Raw genomic sequence first — 25609 nt, 5'->3', positions numbered from 1 at the left:
CATCGGGAACAGAGTGGGGTATAAAAAAAGAAAGGGTAAACAACGGAAATAAGAGATGATCCAAGTGGGGAAAAGCGATACAATTCCATTTATCCATGAAATTAATAAATACGGCTTGCAATATAATTAATTATAGAGTTATGAGAAATAACATAAGAATGAAGAAGAAGTTTGTGGAGAAAAACGTCGCGAATAAAAGAAAATTCAAAAAAAAAGGTAAAACTCAAGTCAACGACATAAATAGAGAAAGTACGGGTTAAAATGGAAAAGCTCATATAGGTGACGATAAAATTACGTAGAATTTAGACAAATTGAAATTCAAAAATGCGTAATAAAGATTTCGACCTGGGTTTAATCATTTTCGCACGAGATGCATAAAATTGAGATCTATATATATGTTATTGAGGACGGACCTATCGCAAATTGAGAAAAAAAAAGGAACACAAAATCATGACATTCTAATGTATGAACGGTAGTACAAAGGAAGATTGGGCAATTTGACGCGGACTTACTCGATTCGGACCCTATGGAGTTCCCCACATGAGACGAAGTCTAGCCAACGCCCAGAGCCAGATAACTGAAATGATACAAAAAGATCGTATGTCGGTACAGACGAAAATAATAAAGAAATGTCAAATGATTACGAGTTGATAGGAGATAAGATTAATTATCAAGAGAAATTCAGATACGCCTTTTTGGAACCTGAGAGGGGTATTTAATATGCTGCAGAGGAGTTTTCAGGACAGTCAGCCGTGGGGTGGAAAAGGAGTTTTACGTGGCAGTACTACGTTCTTGGTAAATTAACAGTGGAATATTTCTAAGTGTTAAATTTTGAACAAGTCTAGTGACTTAGAGAAAAAAAACTCGCATTTAAAATCATCGAAAATATAAACAAAGTGTTTCTTTTAATTAATTGTGGATAGTTAAAAATATTGGTGACAACAGTGCAATTTGGGAGAAAGTTTTATTTAGTTTTTTGTTATTTTAAAGTTATAATATCAAAAGCAATACTTTAAAGCATACATCTAGATATATTGGAAAACGTTATTGTCGAGGAAAACATACGACCAACGATTAGGATTATTTGAAATACAATAGTAATAATAGAATTTATTCATTCGGGATATGGCCATACAACCATTTTTCTCGTTGTTGTGTTAGCAGCACACTCTGCATTTTACAGAAAAATATTTTAAAATTTCAGATACAATAACATTTCTGGTTTTAGAAGAATTTTTATATATTTTTGTGTTTATTTTTCTACGTGTTTTAGTCCCACTAAATATGAAAAACAAAATGGATATTGATCCTATCCCAACAATGATAGTGGAGAAACAACTGGTTATTCATAAAATACTTTTAATTTTTTTTTTCAACAAACGCAAATAAAGTATGCCAATATAGTAAAGTTGTTCTGGAACGTTCCTAAAACCATATAAAAATTATTGTAATTTTTTATAAACACAGGATCTTGAACAGTGAGACTGAAGTATAAAGGTCGCCATCGCTGGAAAACCGCGATAACTATTATGGTTTGTTCAATTGGAATTCTTCTTAACAACTGACCGGAAAAGACGTTTTAAACATTTTTACCCACCCAAGAAGTGTTTAAACTTCGCAATGCTCTGTGTCAGTTTTTATTACGTTTTTTTCTTATTTTTAAGTACTCTGCCTTTCTTCGCGATAATGTTCATCTGGCCGCGACTGACCGAGCCATTCTTATCATTGATTGCAGCATTGCGGTGGAGTATACGACAGTGGCGTGCGTGTATACGGGATCTTAAGAGACTAACAGTACTTCCTGGCATTTTTTATTCATCTCTTATTTATTTATCTTTTTCATAATAATTGGAACATGTTTCCAAATGAATACTAGGTAACCTGATACTAGGTAATCTAATCCTCTCAGACTCGAAAATTAAATCAACGATTACACAAGACAATTCTTATAACATTTTTTTTCTAATTAGAATTGCGTTGTATAGAAAGCATTGTTCTAGAAAGGTCCCCGTAAAATGCAAAATCTAGGTGCATTTCAGTTTTCTATCAAATCAAATGTATCTGCTAGTAGGGGTACGTCGTGAATCTAAAAGAAATGGGAAGAGGAAGGTGTGTACTTATCTGTCTGACGTGTCGCAAATGTATTTATTTAATTATTCTAGAATTTCTAATATTGTAGTTTATTTCTGTCACTGCAGTGCAATAACATTTTAAATGGGAAGTATCCGAGAAATAACACCGCCACTAGACCTTTCCGAGTATAAACAGATATTTTCCACTTATTACAATATCACGATAGGTAGTTGAAACGTTTCTAGAAATGAGAAGATGCGAATGAAATAAATTGTATTAAAAAAATGATTATTTTTACTAACAACATTTTTTCAGAAAATAGAATATCTAAACATGAACCCGCCCGAATTCTAGCAAAATAACTTACCCACCACGCTATTGACTACATTGCTAACATCGATAATATTACATTAAGTCCACACAGAAGGCTGAGAAATATATTTTTTCAGGCGTGTGTGATTTTTAGGGATGTTGTGTTGAAAGTATTTTTGATGAAAGGAAGAAGTAAACACGAGTTTTGAAGAAACTTATGTTGTAGGAGGGAGGAAACACAGAGGCTGGCAAATCTTAATAGAAGTCGTAGAAGCCACCCATTCCCATGTTAAATATATCAACCGTGTTCATACTCGTATGTTGATCACGCGTTCGTCATATATATATATATATAAAATATATATATATGTATATATATATATATATATATATATATATATATATATATATATATATATATATATATATTTTTTTTTTTATTAAAGGAAAAACTACATGTAAGTAATAAGGTTTACAATTTACAATGACAATCTGTAATACTACTCTTCCAGAAAAGCATTCGCTTGTGTTATATTATCTGACTATGCTCCTGTGCTGAAAGAATCAATGATGGTAGTTCCTTGTAGCATCTTCAATTTTATTACCGTTAAAACAAAAACAGAATACCAATCTGACGACTGTGCTGTAAGAAAATAAATAATCTGTAGAAGAAAAATTACTTTGTAACTTAAAACGATGAAAGTAATAGGCTGTTAATAAAAACGCAATAAAGTGAATGAAAGTTGGTAAGTTATGAGTCATTAAATAAAGCTCCATAAAATCATTTGTATAATATTCCTTTACTAAATGTACGGATCACAAAAAATAGTAATATAATCTTCGGTATGGATTTAACACAAAATTTTAATGGAATGTATTATACCATTGCGCATTTTGAGTACAACTCACTAGAGTAAGGGAGGGTTAAATCGAGGGTAGCCGAGTTAAATAAATTATTAATGATTCTATCGTAATCAAAGAGTGACTTTGCAAATTCGAGTACCTAGAGTCAATCAAGTCATTTGCCTTATAAATGAAGTACACTTATGATTGTTTTATTGATTCGATGATTTGGGTGTTTTGATTTATATCACATCATTTTAGGTTCTGTTTTGTGTTTACTGCAAAATTAAAATTAATCCCTTAGTTGAGTTATATTGTTCTCTTTCTTTTTACGGTCGATGGCTGTCGTCAGAGAAATTCAACATTAATACTATAGCCCGTAATATTTTAGGAAAAAAAAACAGAACAGTGACAAAACAGAGCATATTAAAATAATAAGATAGGTTAGGTAAGGTTAGGTTAGGTAAGGATAGGTTATGTGAGGATAGGTTAGGTAAGGTTAGGTAAGGTTAGGTAAGGTTGGGTAAGGTTAGGTTAAGATAGATTAGGTAAGATATGATTAGATTCGGTTAGGTAAGGATAGATTAGATTAAGTTAGGTTAGTTTAGTTTGGTTAAGTAAGGTTAGGTCGAATTCCCACGGAGCGGGTTTTTTACGGCACGGAAGATTTTATAATATCCGTATCCTAATAAAATCCGTATCCTTAGGAAAAAATCACAGTTTAAAGAGTCACAATATGAATAATAAGTATGTACATGTACGCGAGTTTAGTTTTTTTCGCGACTTTTTACGACTTCATATCTTTTTTACCATGAAACCCAGTGAAACAGCACCGCTTCAAAAAATTTAATTTTCTAAGCCATACGATGTGTCGTAGTGAAAATTTATACAATATTAAAGAATGGCATTATATGAATAACTTTTTTATGTAAAATAAACATATTACGTGGCTGAATTTTAAGCATAACAAGGGAAGATTGTTCCTGAAAAACTTTTTTATTGGCGTTTAAAAAAGTAGTGCTAAGAGCGCACAAGGCCGCCCGCCCATAACCGGCTAGATCGACGAGATAATTAATTTAGGCGGAAACACGTGGCCGCTCACAGCTTGGAATCAGGAAATTGGCAGCAGCTAACCCCAGAAGACTAATTATTCGTCAATTTGACTAACACTACAATAAAACCTCACAAAATGCAATTTCGCTTTTAAAGATTTTACTTCCGTATGTTATTTTATAAAAAAAAACTTCATAAGATGAAAAATAAAAAAAATGCTTGTAGTTAATGGTAATTATTAAAAAAATATATATATATATATATATATTAACTTTCGGGATTCCACATTAAGAGATCAAAAAAAGCAGTGTTATAAACCACAAAATATAACGAAAAAAACTATTTCTCGTACTCCATTAAAACTTACAAAACTTAATTCTCTTATAAAACATTAATAAAACTTTTGTATACTTTGTTCAATAAAATGTGATGTCCGTAAACACTGTTTACTAAACAGGACTAACAAGGAATCGAATATAGCACCGCCGGTGATTAAGCTGGCACGGAAAGCTAATGCGATCGGCGTATTATCTTGGGAGATTTTAAAGATATTTTTAGTAACTAACCATAGGTGGCATTGCCTATACAGTAAGCGGTGCTTGCGCAAGCCAGGATCCAAGTAGTTCCGAGTGGAAACCGAACCTAGCCGATCGTAGGAGAAAATCTCAGTTGAATCTATCTACTTCGTCAGAATAACTGAGAAATTCAACTTGAATTGATATTTGTCCAGTGTGGCTTATTTGTAATTTTTAAGTAAACATATAATCTTGTACGAGTAATCTACACAAACCGAGCAAATCATTGAAATTTCTTTTAACATTCAAGCTATAATCTAAAGTATACTGTTAATAAAAGCCATTACATGGAGATACATAATAAAATCGACACAGTGTTAGTCTAAACGACTGAGGTTAGTCTTGTAAGGTTAAAGACGCCTTCAACCAACAGTATATAGTAAATGGTTGCTGTAAATGATGATGTTGAAAGAGTCTTGGTTTATTTAAGGTTTTTTCTACTCTACCAGAAAGTTATTAGTTATTTTCTAGTACCTTTCTTGTTGCACGTAGATACATTCTTGTTTTTGTTTGGTCTCTAGATAATTGACAACAGGAAAGACAACCATTTATATTTTCATTTTATAAGATATCACTTCGCTAATATTTTTCTAAGATTTCATTTGTTAACCTTTAAAACATATTCGTATTATAAATTACTTAGAAATAGATGGATTTTTTTTTTCATTTCCTTAAGAAACATACAAAATGAATTTTGTGTAGTTTAGGCGGGACCATCCCCAGCATTTTTTCACGGATTTTATTCGTCGTAATACAATGGTTGTTTGTACGACGCGCCACTCAGCAGCTCAGTTTGCCGGCTCTAGTGTTTCCTCCCTCTTACAATTTGGATATGTTTTATACCCAGGTTCACATCTTCTCATCCTTAGAAAAAACCTCTACTATCATCCCCAAATATGTCATAGTCTCTGAGAAAAACCTTCAGTCACATATGTATAATGTAATTATAATAATATATAATAGAGTTTCAAACGGCTAACATGTAAAATGCCCACCTCACACAGGACCCACCGAGAGACACACTGGGTTCTCATTGCTTCGCAAAACCTGGTCTGCTATCAATAGGTTAAGGTGCTCCCATAGCCGCTGTGCCCACATGATGCACAGATGGGGCCTTAAAGAGTCGGCGGTATTTGAATGTGGTGCGGTGCAGACTACCGAATATGTGGTCAACGAATACCCGCTCCCTTTATTTCCCGGCGGGATTGATGAGGTTTATATGGCGACGCGTGAGGCCCTAGAATGGCTCGCAGACCTAGATGTCCTCCTCTGACCCCCCCCCCCCCCACCATACGAAAGAAGAAGAAGAATTAAAATAACCTTTCATAAAAAAATTGGAAAATAGATCATAACTTTTTTTATTGTTTAAATCACAGATAATGAAGACCATTATTCTGGTACTATCGTTTCATCAACAAATATATTTTATTAAATTACATTAAAAATATATTCTGCCATGAAATTTACATGAAATCACAAAGAGTGTAAAACGAGTTTATAAATTCCGTTCTAAAATTTTATTAATGTGGTTTTTGCCTTCCTGACTGTTCACAGTCGATAAGGTACCTAATTACTGTTAGAAGTATAACCACGTAGTAGGTGGATAGTTTATAGTTAGGCGGGTTTAATTTTATAAAGGTGAAAGTGCAAACGGATTCTGGAAAAGGTTTTCAGTGTGCTCCAGTGAAAGTTAGTGTTTAGAAACGAAACATTATGTACTTCAAATTGTAAAGTGTTTGGTTTATTTTACCTTTTCCTGAATCTCCATTTGTTCTCCTCGGTAATCCGTCACACGTAATTCCTCATTGGTGTTTTTCTTTCCTCTTATTATTTTCCCTCCTTATTAATTGGAAGTTAAAAGAAAGCGTAATATATATCTTTATAGGTGGATCATAATGATATAATGTTTTACTGGTACTAAAAAAGGTGGCCTTTTAGGTAACACAGGAACGTTTTAAATATTACCTACAAATAAACTGACAAGTCCACAGTGATTTCCATGGATTAATTAGTAATCAATTGGAGGCTTTTTCTAACATTAAATACATGATAAATGCTATTTATTCATAAATGTTCATATGTGTATAGGGTTTATTGTCAAAAAACGATAACTAAAAAAAACCAAAAAAAAAAATATTTTTGTTTTAAATCAATCAGTATTAGTCGTTGCCATGTCTTTTTGTAAACAGTATAATATTAAAGAACTTGTCATAAATTTACTCTAGTATTGTGTAAAAAAATGTTAATTAACCAAAATAGTTTCTTTGAAATAGAATCTAATTAAGTGTAGGTACCTACCTAACAAAAACCAGTGTTCTAAACGTCAGTTTTCAATAAAAAGAAACAGTTGAGGGAACCCAACCTTTTCCCGCCCAGTTGTAACGAGTGGTTACTCTTCAAGGCGTACTACAAGGAGTCTAGTTTTGTTTCAATTTAACGGATCTAAATTTATGTAAAAAATGATTTTAGATCCTCAAGTGTCCTTTTATTACAGGAATTAGTAATATGTTTATGTCCATGGATGATGGATTAGTATTTAAACACTAGCACCAACAAAAATAAATAAGTTTAAAAAATGGAATTTAAATAATCAGGAAAAAAGCCGAATGATGATTATACCATAATTCATATTTGATATTTTTAAATAATTATACCTATGCATCTTTTGTATTGTGTATCTTAACACCTTATTTGGGTGTTAAGATACACAATTCATATAACACGTGGGTCACTCTTTAGAAGGAATGGGCCACCCTTTATCATAGCGCCACGCGGCGAAACGCTTGAGAACTAAACTAAGCGGCCGGCAACCGCATCGCGACGAAACCCTTGACCCATACGTATAGGCAATCACCCGTTCTCGCTGGACGATGGACGGTTTCCCACTTTCCCACTTTCCGATGGACGGTTTCCCACTGCGCCAATTCTAGCTACTTTTGGCTCTATTTAAAAGGACGACACCACGTCACCGGGTGTTGGGGGTCGTTTCCGTGAGTATTTACAGTGATTGCATGAAAACTGAAAATGCGTGGACGCCGGAAACAATATGACTTGAATGCGCTCTTTGTCCACCCTTTAAATTGTAACTTACTGTACTATACAGATAGAATACGTTTCCCACGTTTTCACATTGCCCTAGTCATAAAGTAGAAAATGAAATAAACCATAATCCCGATTGTGTAAATGTGTCAATCAATGACGAGAACCTGAGTCTGAATTTCTCACCACCTGACGTTAAAAAAATATCCTCTGCCCCTGGATGTCTACTAGCACTAGCCGAGGTACCCCAAATCAGTCAAAGAGCCAGTGGAAGAACGTAGAACCTCCTGGTGCAGCCCGATAAGGCAATTTCTATGAGCACGCCTGAATACTTGCCCCGTGAGGGACATTTTACATTCATTCCCATTAACCTAACACTGTCATTGAACGTAGGATTTTTATTTGAACACTGAATTCCATGTTAAACCTAATATGTACCTAATTGGATTATTATATGAATTAACTGAAATATTATGTGAATCTTTGAATATACCTACCTGTGATTTGAGATTTTAGTGAGTTATATTTCGGATATTATGCCGTGTTACGTTATCTTCTTCTTTTTAACCAACGTTTCAGACAATATTACAGTGATCATCACCACACATCTGCCTTGATGATGGACAGTGGAAAAACGGGTCTGTGGCTGAGTTGACATCGAGTTTGGGTCCCATCCAGGCGTAGTGTATTCAAAAGATTATAAGCAATAATTAGTCTACTGAAATATCAGTACAAATAAAAAAGATGTGACATCACAAGGCACGGGTTCGATTCCAGTTGGCGGCATTTATTTTTACTCGGGAAATATTTTCAATTTGTATTGATATTTCAGGCGACTAATTATTACTTATAATTATTTTTTATCCTTTAAGCTATGCAAAAAACCTTGTTTTATAAACATTAGTTTATCATTAAAAAAAATAAGTAAGTATAAAGTGTAAAAATAAGTGTATTCAATTCCACGGCTGGCTAAGTCCTCCATCACAACTCAAGCAATATTTTCAGCTTTGCTGTTGTGATTTTTGGTTGGCTAAATACGGAAGTATCGCAATACGGCATAATACCCCAAAATTTAATCACTATAATTTGTAAATTGTATTACATTATAATAGACGATGTAATTATGTGCCAGCTGACAAACTACAGAAGTAGTTTAGCTGGATTCTATGGAAAATATATATTTTTAAATATGTATTCAAAACATTACACAAAAGTACAACATACATAAAATAAAGTCAATGAAATGAATAATTAACCTACTATAATTAAAGGAAAAATGTAATAGGTATAAAGTCAAAATAATAAATGCCTAATAATAAAAATATGATTCCAGCAATCAGAGTAAATGATTCTATAATTCAGGCGGCGTGACCTCGCACGTTAACGCGTAGGAGGAAAATGAAAAAGGGTTTTTTTTTGCAGCAGCAACCGCTACTACGCCCGAATGGAAGGGGGTTACTACCGTTGGCTAGATAGCTGCAGAGGATTCAGGAAAGTGATTAAAATATATTAAAAAACTACACACTTTTTATGTTGACCCAACAGACCTCTGGCAAATTCTGTCAAAAGCTCGGAGTATTTTCGCTTTGAAATAAAATCAAAATAAATGGAATATTTTTTAACGTATCCAAAAACTAAAGTCTGTTTTTGGAAGGTGATGAAATACATATTAAAATTTCATTATCATAAATTAACACATTATTTTTTAGATATTAACATTTTAGATGCAAACATAATTTATTTTTTAATAGTTTACTTTTTTTTAAACATTTAAGTTTAAATACACTGATAGCAAATAAATCAATTAAAAAAAATATATTTAACTATACAAATGTTATTGTTAGCTCACCTTTTTGTCTTTTCATATTAAAATAATTACTAACAAACGTGAGAGGTTCCATAATTTTTGGTTTCATCAACATGTACATTATAATTCGTCTGTGGTTATTTTTTTGATTTGGATATAAAGCGATACATTTTTTCTTTCTTACATCGTTTAGATCATATTTCTCACTATCAAAGTAAGTGAGATACAACTATATCTACGAGAAGTATATGACCTGTTCCTAAAAGCTTACAAAATTGCATGAGGGATAACAGTAAGATAATTTCAAAGATGGCTTATGCAATGGAATTAAAATTGATCAGACTTGTGCACTTTTCGCAATTTCAGACAACTACACTCAATCCATCTATGACATATGTTTTAACTAAGCTTGATAAATAAAATAATATAAAACCTATAATATTACAGCACCAAATTTTTTAAATGGTTCAAAATTAAATATCGTCAAAACAGGTATTTTCATAAAAAAAATCTTTAAGCTACTCAATTTATTATTATATAAATATAAAACAAAATGGGTATAGTCAAAAGGTATAACCAAACAGCGTTTTACACATTTTTAAGATATGTATTTATTATATATTTCACCAAAAAGTACGCCGATAACCCTCAATAATAATAAATTATTTGATCATCTTGTCCGGCGGGTGTGGCGTGCTGCTGTCAGTCACCGTCTAAGGGAGTGCCAGTACTGCTGCCTGCCACCGCTCGCCGTACTCGGAGAAATCCAGAAATTACTCAGCGCCCGTCGGGGGGTGGCGGCGGACCCAAATAGATTAGTCGGGACAACACGTACGGTTTAGTGGGAATTTGGCTGGACGCTACGTTGTGAAGAATGTACCGGAAAAAAATATTAGTGGTATTTATTTAGATACACTTATAAAAATATTTTTTAAAACCACTTTCAAAACGAGTTTTTTCGCAGAAATTCAAATGTTACGTTGACGACAAATTGCCATTCAGCGTCGTTTTGTATTGTTGACATTTGAAAGGTCTCCGTAAAACGTGGATTTGAGGTGCGTTTCACCTTTCTATCAAATTGTAATAAGCTGACAAGCTTAACACTATGATAGTTTTCTTCTCCTGCTAAACACATTTTTGTCAAAAGCTGAAACGAACTTCGCAAATCGGCATTTAACGGGAACCTTTCAACTGTCAAAAATACATTTTTTTTATGTATTTGTCTGCGAAATAACTGAGCCCTAGTGGTGGATAATATGAGTAATTATTACTCATATGATAATTAATGAGAAAGATTCGACTAACGAAGCGATGTTAGCAGTCCACAATGGAGTCCTAATATCATCCCTTATGTATGGCAGAGAGAAATGGAACTGGCAGGTGAATGATGAAAGTAACTTGAATACTGTAAAAATGAGGTAACTGAGGCGTTATTGTGGTAAAATCATGCAAACGCCGGGCAGTATCAATAGTAAGAATAACTGAAGGCAATTTACGACACATTATTATTATTTATCAAAACTGCAACTATTTATGATCATATTAACAGACAAGTGATAAAGTAGGTACAAATATAATTTTATTTATTTATTCATTTATATATATAGGCCTAAAAAGTCTTTTACATAGAACTGATACATCATGCAGTGTACATAGAAGAATATCTGTATTATACAGGAGATACTGACAGTAAATAGATGTAATCCATTGTAAAGAAGGTACAAAATACAGAATTGTAAAATTGTGATTACAAGTATAATGAGAAAATATTAAGAAATAATTAAAAGAAAAACTAAATAAGACAAAAATATGAAGCAATATTAGTAAAACGTAAGAGTAACATAAAGTAAAAAAGAAATTACAACAACACTATATATAAGACAAATCATTCAAACTAATTTACCAACGCTACTCTGATTTGTAGGATTTGAATTTAAGTGTTGGTAGATTATGCTTAATTTATGATTTTTTTAAATAAGTTCAACACAGGAGGCCTTCAGAAAATAATTCTTCTCGGGGATGTCATCTTTGGGGACGATGTGTGGTGGGTATGTCTGAGGAAAGAAAGGAGAGGAAGTTCTGGGAAGGAAAAAGGTAAGACGGGTGGGTAGGAATCTGGTGGTAATTGTGTCCAGACGTATAAACTCATCATTCCCACTGCGGTGCAAGGCGATGTTCCCAGAAAGACCTGTTGGAAAGGTCAAAAGATCTCCCTCAACTAGCCTCTCCCGATCCCGTCTGCCACGCAGCCGGTGGACAGACGCATCTGCCGCCAAGACCTGGACACACCTCACCCAATGAACCCGGACACCACTGCTAAGTCACCAAACGTAGCGAACCACTTGGGGTGACTATGGCAGAGGTGTTGGTTATCCAATAACTGGTTCCCGGAGCGGCGGTACCCATATCCACGTCCCAAATTGAAAATAAAATAATAATAATTATTATTATTTTTTTATGTGACACCTCACAAGAGCGTCCCTGCCTGTGCAGTGTACAGACAGGGGAACTATGTCACCACCCGGTTGGGCGGCGTTGTGAGGCGGAATAAGGTAGGGGCTGTAGGAAGGGATTTGTTAATGCGGGCCTTGAAGAGGCTCGGATTATAGGAGGGAGGAAAAACAGATGCCGGCAGCTCGTTCCACATACGAGCCGACTTACACAAAAACGAGTCGTTAAAACGGCCCGTTCTCATGAAGCCAACGTCAACCGTGAACGGGTGTTCAGCTCGTGTCCGTCGAGTTTCGCGCACGTGCACCGGTGCATCAGGAATCAATGCTGCTAGCTCCTTGGAGCAGGCTCCATTGAAATACCTTATTTTATGAATGTAAATTATAATATTATTTTATGAATGTAAAATATTTCTTCTATAATAATTCTTTATTCAAAATGCATTTTTATTTTGTTCCCATTGTTTTCAGTCTTTCCCATGAACAACGTGAGAATGTAACGGAACAGTTAGTTAAAAAGGCGCCCTTGGTAGCAGGACTGTATTTCAAAGAATGCCAAGAGCGAAGAGTTTTATCGAGAATTCAGACTATCCCCATTGACGTATTGAATTCAGACGAGACAAGAGGCAAAAAAATTGGTTCCACTTTTTAACTCCGATCTAAAGCCGAGCTCTACTGAATCCAGTCCCCGCGCACTGCTACTCGCGAGATAGTAATGGAACACGTTTCAACAAGAAATAAGTATGCAATATATCATCTATGACTAACCCGTGATTCTTCAATTCTTCCGTGATTAAAGTGAAAATTATAATAAATAAAGTGATAACAACATCAATAATGCATTGTAATTTTTAGGATCTATAAAACTGGAGTTTTGAGTTAAGCTTGGTTTCGGTAATGCCAACATCATATTTACTGGTGACACGAAGTTCTATTTCGTACATAAAGCTGTTTAAAATATATCAGTTGGGCATAGAGTTTTTCTCAAAACTGTGTTTTTGTGAACAGGCCCCTGTGATACCAAACCCCAGCATTTTAATATTATATTATAAATAATGTCCAAAAAATAAAAAAAAACTTCAAATTTGTTGACTGTAATTTGTGTTGATGTTACTTCATAAATTTAATGGTTTCCTCATCTTCATGTTTAGTCATATTTTGATGTGATTTTAAAACTTTTTTATCTCCATGGTGTTTTGAATATCATTTGGAAGAGCATTATGAATTTTTACAGCATGCTTTTTCTGGCCAAATGATGTTTTTAATTAAAGAATATTCAGCAGATTATAGGTTTTTGTTCTTGTAGTGTAGGTGTGTTGTGACCATAGACATAATGTCAATGGTTGTGATCCTAACTTGCTTTATATTTACAGTAATTTATTTCTTGGACAATTTGTATAGCGCCGTTTTTGTGAGACATCACCTCAGGGGCGCTTTACAGTTGATGCAGGTATTACAAAAAATATAAATATTACAAAAATAAGGTGAAGTTAAGTTAAGTAAAATTAAGTACAGAAACAAGAAGATTCCTAGGTGGTGAAGAAACTGGACCAGCTGCTGCAGCAAGAGAGTCCACTGCATCCACCAAAAGCGCCAGCACAAGGTTTTTCATCCGTCTAGGTATGTGTCTGCTCCTAATAAAACGCTGACACAATATCCTCACATAGATAACAGACCTTGGCAGCAACGCAATGACGTTCGGCAAGTCCATCATTCATCTCCATATAATCCTGTTCCTGGTGATTATTGAAGCAGTGCATTATGCCCACAATAAAAAAACGACGATCGGGATAATAAATTACACTAGGCTTAACGAAAAACTTGCTAGGGCCTTCACAAAGTTTCCGAGAATTCCGTTGAAAACATCTGATGTATAGTTCTATCCAATCCTAGTCCCACGTTCGTTCATCGCGTGCGAATGTCGAATATTTTTGAGCAAATTTTTTGATTATTCACTTTTTACACACTACACTCAAAACACATTACTATAAAGTTCGAATAACTTATTGTTCAGTTTATTGAACATGTTGATTAATTGATTTTAAAAATAATTTCAAAGGGAAGTTACCACATTTTCCTTGAATATAAAAAAAACACAGAACGGTTGAAGGACGCGTTGGAGAACTAAACTAGACTAAAGCACCAACCATACCTATCGATATATGTATATATATTAGGGTGTCCCAGGACATAAGGAAGAAAAAAATTTTCATGAATTAAAATATGCATACCCTCTTATTTTATTTCATTTGATCCCAATAACTCATATAATAAATATTATTTTGATTAAACACCGGCAACCCGTGCCGACTTGATGCCAAACATATGGTACAGAGTTAATATGGAAGGATTTTCAACTTTCATTTTTGTCGGATAAATAAAATTTAAAAATGCACAAATGTTCAATTATGTAGAATTTCGTATTTAAAAATGGTTTATTGATTAAATTCTTTCTTCATAGTTTGTTTTTTACAGTCAGGATAAATCTTCCGGTGTTACTGAACGCATCGTAACAAAAAATATTTTAGTTCCTCTTCGACCGTGAGATTAAGCCATGAAAATCTTGCATTAACATAAAAGTTCTTTCAGCTGTATCATTCACTACCCTCAGCGGCGACACCTTCTTTCTGACTTCTTGATACGAAGCATTATTTGACTACATCGTAGGTAATTCGTTAAGAAAACTGGCATCTGTTTTCAGACGATCAAACAAATACTTGCTCGTGACTGAAATGAAGTCGTAAATATTTTTCTCTGAAACAAAAGTCACTAAATTATGATATGAACAAAAACCTCATTACAAAACATAATTTAAACTACTTAATAAACTTACCATACAATTTACCATCAAGATCTTCCTTCGATGGGATGTAACGTTTGTCATAGGTTGATAAATTATTTTTTTTGATATTTCAAGCATTTTTCTTTTAGTTGTTTGATCCACAGCGTCGTCAAACAGCTATAAAATAGATTCTTCATCGGTAAAATACCATAACTGCTTACTGAACAGAAATAAAACTGCCATTAAGATGTTTTCATAAATTTTTTCTTAAGCCTTCATCGATTTCAAAAAGCAAAAGTCCTGGTAAGATGCTTTAACTGCTATAATACATTGTAGCCATAGCTTGACATAGGATGTTACTATGAACAGGCAAACGTCTAAAAGTGCCGCCTTATCCTTACCGGTCATTTTCAATTGCGCACAAATTAATGATATTTTCAAGGAATAAAGTGCCTTTGCCATCCATTAAGCACCTGGAGGCCGAATCTTAAATTTTCTCGCTGTATCTCCTCCTAAAACTATCACACAGAGCTCTAAAAACTCTCAATAGTCATCTCCAAGTATTTTTGTTGTCAGTGCAGTACGATAAAAGTCAAGCAAATAATCGATATCGGAAGCGGTTTGGTGCAATGTGAGATTTTCTCTGTAGCACTGAATTTTATCGGGATCAACATTTTTACAGTTATCTCGAAACTTTTTGAAGAGTGGTATATCAGGGCTTGTAGTCACTTGACTGATTTTTACTTCAAACACAGCTTTTAATACCAACTATGGCTATATTTGCAAATAAAAACATACTAAATCCACTTATTAAATCTCAAAAAGCCATAATGAAAATTATACTGAAAGTTCCTGTAAGAACTAGCACTAACGAAATCTTCACTAATCTTAACATCATGTCACTTAAACAACTATATTCTAAAACTATACTCATTTACATTCATAAGCACAAAACACAACAAATAACAACAAACACGTACAATATAAACACTAGATCTCATGATCAAAAACTAATCGAACAAATAATTACTAATACAACTTTTGGGCAAACAAGCTTCTTATATCATAGTATTAAACTCTACAACAAAATACCACTCACACTCAAAAACCTCAACACTTTAACATTTAAATCTGAAATAAAAAGCTGGATACTTAACATAGGAAGATCTGAAATAGAAAATTTACTGAAATCAAACACAGACTAAAACAGAATCAACTGAACTATACCAAAAAACATTTCATGTATATAACTATACCAAAAAACACTTCATATATTAATATATATAAAAAAAACATCTTACTTATTTTAAAATTATTTAAAAAAATATATATATATATATTTCATGATATTTGTTCATAATTAAATTTATTTGTAACTTTGATGTAATATTAATTTTCTTATAATTAAATTATACATAAGTAAATGAAATCCTCAGCACGGGTGATCCCAGTGAGGATATCATTATATCTATTTGTTACACAAAAAAAAGATAATAAAACACTTATTATATTATTCTTATTTGGTATATATTGACAGTTAAATTCACTTTCCGGATATTGTAGAGCAAAACTTCAAGAACTTGTCCATTAGATGGCCGTTTAGAACCCGATATTTGGTGTTTTACGACTCCTATTAAAAATATACTCTTTTTAGAAGTGCGTAAATCTAACAACATCTTGCCTGAACGAGTGATTTTTGTTTACTAACCAAAATAGCAAGTTACTACAAGCTCATCAACACGTTTGCTCGCTGGCGTCTTAATGTACAAGTACTGACATCTTTCGATGCAAGTCGGATCGGGTTGCAGTTGTCCAAAGTAAACGAAAAAAATTTATAAGTGTTTTGTCATTATTAAAACAAAATTAGAGGGTATGCGTTCAAAAATAACAACTTTAATTTTTTTGGGACACCCTAATATATATATATATATATATATATATATATATATATATATATATATATATATATATTTATATCGGACAACACTTATTGGAACATCTTTGAGTAAACCACCTTTCTTGATCATCCTTTCACATGTGATATATAACGCTGTAAATTACGTGGCAACATGTTTTTTTGTGAAATAAATTTAAAATGTGGTCAGCTATTATATATACAGCTATTTTATGCATATGCTCACAAAATTTTCATCATTAAATCATGAACGCATGTTGATCTTTTTTATGAAAGCACTTACTTGATATGCAATGTTGCCAAATCTTTTGTCCTTCTGTCGAGCTTCTGTTTGGACGGACTTGAACAGATTTATTTGTTGGTTGAATATTCGAAAATACGTAATGCATTGGAACGTTTGGCGCGAATATTTAAAATTGCGGGTTTATTTAAAAGTAAAGTTATACAATCAAAACTTATTTATATTACGTTTACAGTTGAATTAATTATTTTAAAATTAGTTTTGTAGAACAGGCTTTTATAAGATATTCTATCTTTTTAATAGCATTAATTTATTATTTGAAAATGTAGATTGATTTACAATTAAAATACCAAAGTTCAATAATATTAGTATTGTGTTTACAGTATTATTGGAAGTATATTTTATAAAATCTGATTTATTTGAGTTGTTTTCTTTCCTTTTATTATAAAATACCTATTATATGATTTTCAGAAAACGATTTTTGTACACAATATTTGTGCTGGTGTATAATAATAACTATTAATACATATTTTGTATTAATAGTTCTTCATTTTTGTTAATTTTATAACCTTAAATATAAAAGTTACAAATCAATGTACACCATAATATGTATGTATAGTTGTAATGTGTAAACTTTCCTAAATAAAGATATTATTATTATTTTTTAGTGGAATAAATCTTTGATTTTTTTTTACATTTACTCCACACAAGAGGCCCTGAGGATAATAATTTCCCTCAGGGCCTATGTCATCTTTGAAAATGCTGTGTGGAGGGTCTTTTTGAGGAGAGGAAGGAGTGAACATGTGTCTCGAAGAGACCCATGTCATATGAGGGAGGAAACACAGAGGCCGGAAATTTGATCCAGAGCCGAGCCGTTGAACACCGAAACGAGTCGTAGAAACGACCCGTTCTCATGCGACTAATGTTAACCGTGTACATATGTTGGGCATGCATTTGGCGTGTTTCCCGACTATGCTCCGGTGCTGAAGGGATTAATGATGCTAGTTCCTCGGAGCATCTTCCATAGAAATACCGGTAGAACAAGCATATGCTCTAAAAATTGCAATCCGTTTGTTAAGATGGGAGAATCTATCAAACAGACCGCCCGTTTCTGCACAGAGTCGAGGGTTTTTTCAGGTATTTTCGGGCTTCACACCAGAGGTGGCTGCCAAATCCAACCGTGGGGCGCCCTTGTGATTTGTACAGGGTTAGCAGTTGTGTACTATTCAAGTATTTGCGGGCCCTGTACAGTACGCCCTCATTAACCTCAATTAATTGAAATATTCAGAACTGTTTTATAGTGAATTGTTTTATAGTGAATACCTCACAAGAGTCCCAACTGCTCCCGTCTGGAGCCAGTGAGAATATGGCATCCCCAATTGGGGGATGTTGTGAGGCTGAGGGTAAGTGGGGAAGGGAAAGAGGAAGGTGGGGAAGTACCTGGCTATTCAGATCTAGTCACTAAACACGGCTAAACCCATTTGGAGCAATGTTTCAATTCTGAATGGTGGTCTTACACCAGGGCGATACTGGTAGTATCTTCCACTCTGGAACGTGCCGCAAATATACTATATATTATTTTAATTAATTAATTGTGAAATAACACAAATTAATCAAATAAAATTTATTTGCGCACGCCGGGTTCGAACCCGCGACCTTCGAACTAGTTATGTTACTGAGCCATTTTTTTGTTTGTTTAACAATAGCTCCACACAGGAAGCCCTGAGGAAAATATTTTCCCTCAGGCCTATGTCATCTTTGAAGATGCTGTGTGGAGGGTATTTTAAAGGAAGGGAAGGAGAGGAAGGATAAGGGGTGGGTGGGTGGGGTCTGTGGGTCCAGGAGTGACGGACGTATGAATCCATCCCTCCCACTGCGGTGCAAGACGATGTTCCCAAAGAGTTCTGCCTGAAAGGTTTCCCTCAACCTGTCTCTCCGGCCTTCCACGTAGCTGGAGGACACATCCACCGCCAAGACCCGAGCAAACCTCACCCCATGAACCCGGGCACAGTCACCAAACCACTTGGGGTGACCTATGGCAGAGGTGTAGTTATCCAATAAATGGTTCCCGGGGTGGCAGTACCAAATTGTAAATAGATTAGAAGATACTTTCCTGAATGGTCGCCATTCCCCATGGGGTTACCAGTCACGTCTTCCACTCTGGAATGTACCCGGCAGTAGCTGTAGTATAATCTACCATAGCCACATATTGAACAAGTCTTGTGTTTTAATAAAATTTTGCACAAATTCATTGTTTGGTAAAATAAAAACAAATTTGAAAAAATTCACATTTTAATTTATTTATTTTCAGACATTTTTAAAAACTTTCATTAGGAAATTCAACAGAACTAAAACAAACTTTAAAACTAATTAAGTAATGATTTTTACATAATTGCAGTTTAAAAAATATACAATACGTTATACAAAACTGCCATTATCAGAGTTTAACAAAATATATAATAGCAAAATCGAGAGAAACAAAACATACTTAAAAAATAATGAAGTAATGATTTTTACATAATTTCAGTTTAAAATAATATGGAAAACGTCATACCAAACTGACATTATCAGATATTAACAAAATATATAATAGCAAAATCGATTGAAATAAAACATACTTAAAAAATAATTAATTAATGATTTTTACATAATTTCAGTTTAAAATAATATGGAAAACGTCATACCAAACTGACATTATCAGAGTTTAACAAAATAGAGAAATAAATCACACTTTAAAAAAAAATTGCATTCATTTTCAACTAATTAATTTTCCTTATTTAGTAAAATCCTTATTTAACAACATCCCCATTAAAGAATGCCTTAAAATAATTGAAAATATCCTAGAAAAATCTAATGTCAACCCAATAATAAGAAAAGAGTTATTCCAGCTCATAAAAATTTGCATACAAACAAATTATTTTCTTTTTAATGATACATATTTTGAGCAATTGGACGGACTTCCCATGGGATCCCCTTTAAGCCCACTTCTAGCGGAGATATTTATGGATCATATTGAAAATATTATTCTTAAGTCTCCCTTAGCTAAATATATAATATACTATGTCAGATATGTAGACGATATCTGAATATGTTGGAAAGGCACCAACCGTCAATTAGATATCTTTATTAATTGGACCAACACTGTTAATAATAAAATCTGCTTCACAGTCGAACATGAGATCAAAGCTAAAATATTTTTTTTAGATCTAATAATTGGAAAGAATAATAATAAACATACTTTTGAAATATTTAGAAAACCAACTTTTACAGACACTACAATAAATGCAAATTCAACTCATCCTTCAGAACAGCCAGAAAATGCAAATTCAACTCATCCTTTAGAAACAGAGGTAATTATCTTTAAAATGTACAAAAAGTACGTTACCTGAGAAAAATCCACATAATCGTGTTAGAGTACTAAAATCATCTTCTATATTATTATGCCCAGACAATTCTGAAATTTCAGAATCTCTAAGAAACTCAAATATTTCATGTATTTAAAAATGATAATATTGCAAAAATAGCAATGTCTGACCCATTAATATGTTCATATGGGTCTTTATTATTAAGTAATCACACGGAACACCATTTGAATACACATATAACATCGAAGATGAGGGATTTAGCCAAGGTGTATATAGTTATTAAAGAACAGAAACCTTCAATTTCAACCTTTGATTTAGCGTTTGACCCTGTGCATTTTGATGTTTTTATTAAAGCCGTACAAATAAATAGTGGTTACGATGAAATACAGGTTCTGTAAAAATTCCTAGCATGTCTCAACGACTTTGTACGGCTATAAAAGATTGTACAAAGTCGTTGAGGCATGCTAGGAATTTTTACAGAACCTGTAATTTCATCGTAACCACTATTTATTTGTACGGCTTTAATAAAAACATCAAAATGCACAGGGTCAAACGCTAAATCAAAGGTTGAAATTGAAGGTATGTTCGTTACCAGTTTAGTACAATATGGACATGAGTTTTTACGGTCATGCACTCGTGCTCATTTACTAGTAGAAATAGTGCTTCGAGTTGTAGTCGATGACACTTCGATTGCCTCCTGCTTCTCTAAATGATGTTGCTCATCATCGGCGTTGGAAATTTTCATATCTAAAAAGTAACAATACATTATTTAGCTTTCTTTAAACTTAATTAGTAAAACCTCAAATTATAAGAAAGCAGTCATTGTTGAATGAAACACTAGTATATATTGAATTATTTCGCGGATAAGCGATAAGCCGCCATAGCTCAGTGGTCAGAGCTGTCGACCGGAAATCGAGGGGACACGGGTTCGAGTCCCGTTGGCGTTATGTAAATCTCAATTATTTGTACCTATATTTTGTTAACTCGGATATTTTCTTATATTATTTTGTATAACATATATTTATCATATAAGATATAAGATCTGTATAATTAAAAAAATATATAAATAAATAAAGATGTACATTATTATCTGTAAAAGCCCTATGGGCGTTTAAATAAATAAATAAAGTATCTTTTATCAGGAGATTTTTCAATGTGGATGAGTGTTTCAGGCGAATAATTATTGCTTTTAAAATAATTATAATTAAATTAAATCATTTAATTAAATGAAGACAATATTAGCATCACTCAATCTAAAATCTGAAACAGAAAAGATACGGTCACATCTGGGACTCGCACCGGACCTTCGGCTTTCTGGGCCGCACCTCTGACCATATAATAATCAAATTATATGTTACGTATTGATTGTTTCAAGAGTATTAAACATGTTTTCTGTAGATACCTGATTCTATCGAAGAAGTAACGTTGTTCGGTTTGTATAGTGAATCATCTTCGGACGTCGGCGGACTCCTTTCTAACATTACTTCAGTTTTGGTTTCTAAAATAAAGCATAATATATTATATATTTATTGTTATTAAGTTTAATTTGTAGAACTCCATTTTATTTTTTATTTTTTATATATTCAATAATATTGTTATTGGGTTTATAAAAACAGTTTATTTTTAAACAAGTTCTGCTGTGTAATTATTATTACGCGTGACAGCTGTTTCGCCCTCTGAAGGCATTATCAAACTGTCGAAGGCATTATCAAACTGATAATGCCTTCAGAGGGCGAAACAGCTGTCACGCGTAATAATAATTACACAGCAGAACTTGTTTAAAAATAAACTGTTTTTATAAACCCAATAACAATATTATTGAATATATAAAAAATAAAAAATATATTATATATTTATCCAATAATAATATCTCAATGTAGTAAGTAAGTCATGTGCACAAATATGAAACCTAACCTAATATAATGACAAAACAACAGACTAATTAAGCATTTGCAACGGAATATTTAATTAGCAGCATTTCTGATATTACCTATAACAATTTACTATAAGCTAAGGTAGCTCTGTAATATTTCAGATTATTATCAGTGAATATTACCTGAATCTGAGGAAGTTTCATGGTTAATTTCTTCGCCCAGTATGCTCTGCATATTGCTGATGATTAAACTTTGTCCTTTGGAAATTAGCGAAAAGGGTGAAGACGAGATCATGTCGTCAGTACTGTTTATTGATGTACGTAAATCACTGGTTCTTGGAACATCTATAAAATATCAAGAACAAACACATTGAAACATACATATATGTACCTGCAGTTTTCTGTTTTTGCAAATTTTATTTCCACAAAGGAATTTGTTTAATTTGAATATGAACAAATTAATGGGTGATTATCCGACGTGTAAAACTTCGTTTTAACTTAATTATTTTAAGAAACAACTGTTTGAAAACAAAACATGCTTTTAAATGCATATTTTAGTATAGGAATATGGCTTTAGTTTGATTTGACATTTTTACCACAAGTTGTTAGGTTAGCTTTTTTGAATTTTGTTAATACATAATATATATCTATTATTCAAAATAATTTTACTGCTTGGGTTCTCAAAAAAGAAAGAAAAAAATCATGACCTATATAATAAAATACGGTAATTATTCTGTACTCATTTGATAAGCATAGATTAAAATTGTTAATATTATATTTATTATATTAATTCTATATTTTACAATTAAGGTTATTACCTATTTAGAAATATGTAATAGCTTACCGTATTTAAAATCCATTTCGCAAAGCTGAAAGATTTTATTAAATCTCCTTCGTAATAAAGCTAATAAAACGCAAAAACAAATCAACCTGTCAACTGATTCGTGATATACGAACATTGAATAACGGTAATATTTAATATTATCTGTTAGCCAGTTACAAGTCATTAAGTGTTTCAGAAAACTAACCTGAAGCTAGCTTCAAATGGACCAATACAAACAAACCAGCCTTGTGCTAGCAAACAACATCATTCAATAATGGGCTTTAAATAATATAACTTTAGAGGTTAATTTTGCATACAATTCTTGAGCCTTATAGTTCCTTTCGAATATTGTTTAGACCAATACGCAATGTCGTACGATAATAAGCTCTAAATAATATTACTTTAGAGGCTATTTTTGCATACAATTGTTAAAACATTTAATTACTTTAGAAAATTATTTGTACACCTGCGTTTGACACAAATAACGATGGCAACGTCGCTTTTTGAGATCAATGAAGTTAGTTTAACATACGATAGAAATAATTAACAAAGTCAGGTTGAATATCTGAGATAAAATCGCATATAGGAGCATATCTAATGCTCACGATAATCGCACTTGTCACATCAAATTGAGTTGAAAATGCCACTGATCTCGTCTCGCCGAGACGATTAAAATGGCATTTAAATCTCAATTTGTCGATGATCAAGTAAGTGCTCAATGATCAAGTAAGTCGAAATGATCCAATAGTTCCGGTTATTTGCAGACGCTAAGATGTACAAAGTGCCGTATCATAAACCTATATATATATATATATATATATATATATATATATAGGTATGCGTTCAAAAATAACAACTTTAATTTTTTTGGGACACCCTAATATATATATATATATATATATATATATATATATATATATTAGGGTGTCCCAAAAAAATTAAAGTTGTTATTTTTGAACGCATACCCTCTAATTTTGTTTTAATAACAAGACAAGAAAATTTCCAATTTTAAGTATGTGCTGTTAGAAGAGAAGGTTAAATAAATATTTATCTTTACCGTAGTTTTGTCCTCAAAACTAAATTAATATTAAACTTAGGATAGTCACGGAAAAAAAGTTTTTATTTTTAAAAATGTTGGCCTCTAATCTAAAGAATCGAAGTGATGAAGTAAGGATTTAAAAAAATATGTATTTTAAAGTTATCAGTACTCGAAAGCGTAACTTTCCACATTTTCATCCGCATCATAACATTCTTAGATAGAAAAACTTTCATTGACTTCAATCAGTGGGACTGACATCAAAAAGAAAAAAAAATGTTGATACCTGCTTATGTATGTATATAAAATGTGCTGTTTTAATTTACTTTAAATATAGATTTATTTTTTAAACAGCTTGCAAAGGTTTCTTTGATATTTTGTAATTTAACTTGTTTTTTCCGAATTTGAGCTTTTTTTGGTTATAATTTCGTTTTTTTTTCTAAAAATCATATTTGTAAATGCTGTTTTGAAATATAATAATCCGCTTTGCTCTGTTTTGAAAACTAATCTGTCTGTATTTCGTCTGTTTCTAAACCTTTGTTGGGAATTCAATCATCATGATTGGATTCCAAAGAATAAAAACGATGAAGAAAGTTCACGAAAATGCCTGTCAGATGTTTCTTAAAATAATGTAATGTAGTTTAAAAAAGAAAATTATTACAGTTTCAGTTTATTGAAGATCCTTTAACATAAAGCGCTGAAGAAATATGAAACAAAATTATTTGATTTAACATTTACCTAAATTATATAATAATAGATAGTTGAGGTTATTATCTTTAATTATTTGATTTATTATCTATTATTACTATATGATGATAGAGGATAGGTGGAGAAAGGGAGTTGTTATAATCGATCAATAGTAACAATTTAGAGATAAAAATAGAAAATTGGATATGCCACTTTGCTCGCTTTGCCCGGCGTTTCCCTGAATTTACACAGAGCCTGTCAAAATACAACGTAAACAGTGATATTTTTATTGTTTTTAAGGTGAAGTGTGCAAAATTTCATCATCCTTTAAATAAAACTGTAGATTTGCAAACAAATCAAATACATACCATCCTGCCAGTCAGCCTGCCAACTAGCCCTTCAGCCCTCCCGCCGCAACAAACGAACACTCTCCTGTCTATTAAGATAATTCATTGAATACATATTTATTTTTTTATATGGTTCTGAAAATTTCACATCAAAGTACATAAAAAAATCATAAATCTAAAAAATTTATCCCCGTAAAATAAGTTTTTTCGTTACGCATACAGATTTTGCTTCTCAACTATTTCATGCGATAATTTAACGAAAGAATTTATCTCTCGCTGAAGAAAAAACTGTTATGAAAGAAAACGAATAGTTCCATTTTAAACCCAAGCGGCATTTCCCGGTGTAGAACTTCACGGAGTGTCGGGAATTCTTGGCGTAGTCGTTTCG

General features: G+C 32.7%; 1 protein-coding gene across 2 annotated transcripts; it reads right to left on the bottom strand.

Moving 5' to 3' along the window:
* Positions 1–21007: 21007 nt before the first annotated feature.
* LOC149412361 (uncharacterized) lies at positions 21008–23685 on the bottom strand. Of its 2 annotated transcripts, XR_016304582.1 has the most exons (4): positions 23173–23685; positions 22512–22673; positions 21858–21953; positions 21008–21202 (listed from the first exon to the last, which is right to left on the bottom strand). XR_016304582.1 is itself a non-coding variant. In XM_089645959.1 (3 exons), the coding sequence occupies exons 1-3, from the start codon at positions 22621–22623 to the stop codon at positions 21096–21098; spliced, it is 315 nt and encodes a 104-aa protein (XP_089502085.1). In that variant the 5' UTR covers positions 22624–22800; the 3' UTR covers positions 21008–21095. The 2 variants fall into 2 exon arrangements, 1 of the variants encoding a protein (XP_089502085.1); XM_089645959.1 differs by lacking the exon at positions 23173–23685 and having other exon boundaries at positions 22512–22800.
* Positions 23686–25609: the final 1924 nt, after the last annotated feature.

The sequence above is a fragment of the Hesperophylax consimilis genome, chromosome 23 (assembly GCF_061612785.1).
Source record: "Hesperophylax consimilis isolate HC1 chromosome 23, BYU_Hcon_1.0, whole genome shotgun sequence".
Classification (NCBI taxonomy): domain Eukaryota; kingdom Metazoa; phylum Arthropoda; class Insecta; order Trichoptera; family Limnephilidae; genus Hesperophylax; species Hesperophylax consimilis.
The sequence above is the reverse complement of the archived record's forward strand: the minus strand, read 5'-3'. Positions and strand labels throughout refer to the sequence as shown.

Bases quoted from the DNA above. Each gene is read 5' to 3' on its own strand.
- LOC149412361 (XM_089645959.1), bottom strand. From the start codon at position 22,623: ATGATCTCGTCTTCACCCTTTTCGCTAATTTCCAAAGGACAAAGTTTA. The intron at 21,954-22,511 runs GTAATATTCACT...GCTTTATTTTAG, and splicing joins TGAAACTTCCTCAGATTCAG to AAACCAAAACTGAAGTAATG. The intron at 21,203-21,857 runs GTATCTACAGAA...GTTACTTTTTAG, and splicing joins TACTTCTTCGATAGAATCAG to ATATGAAAATTTCCAACGCC.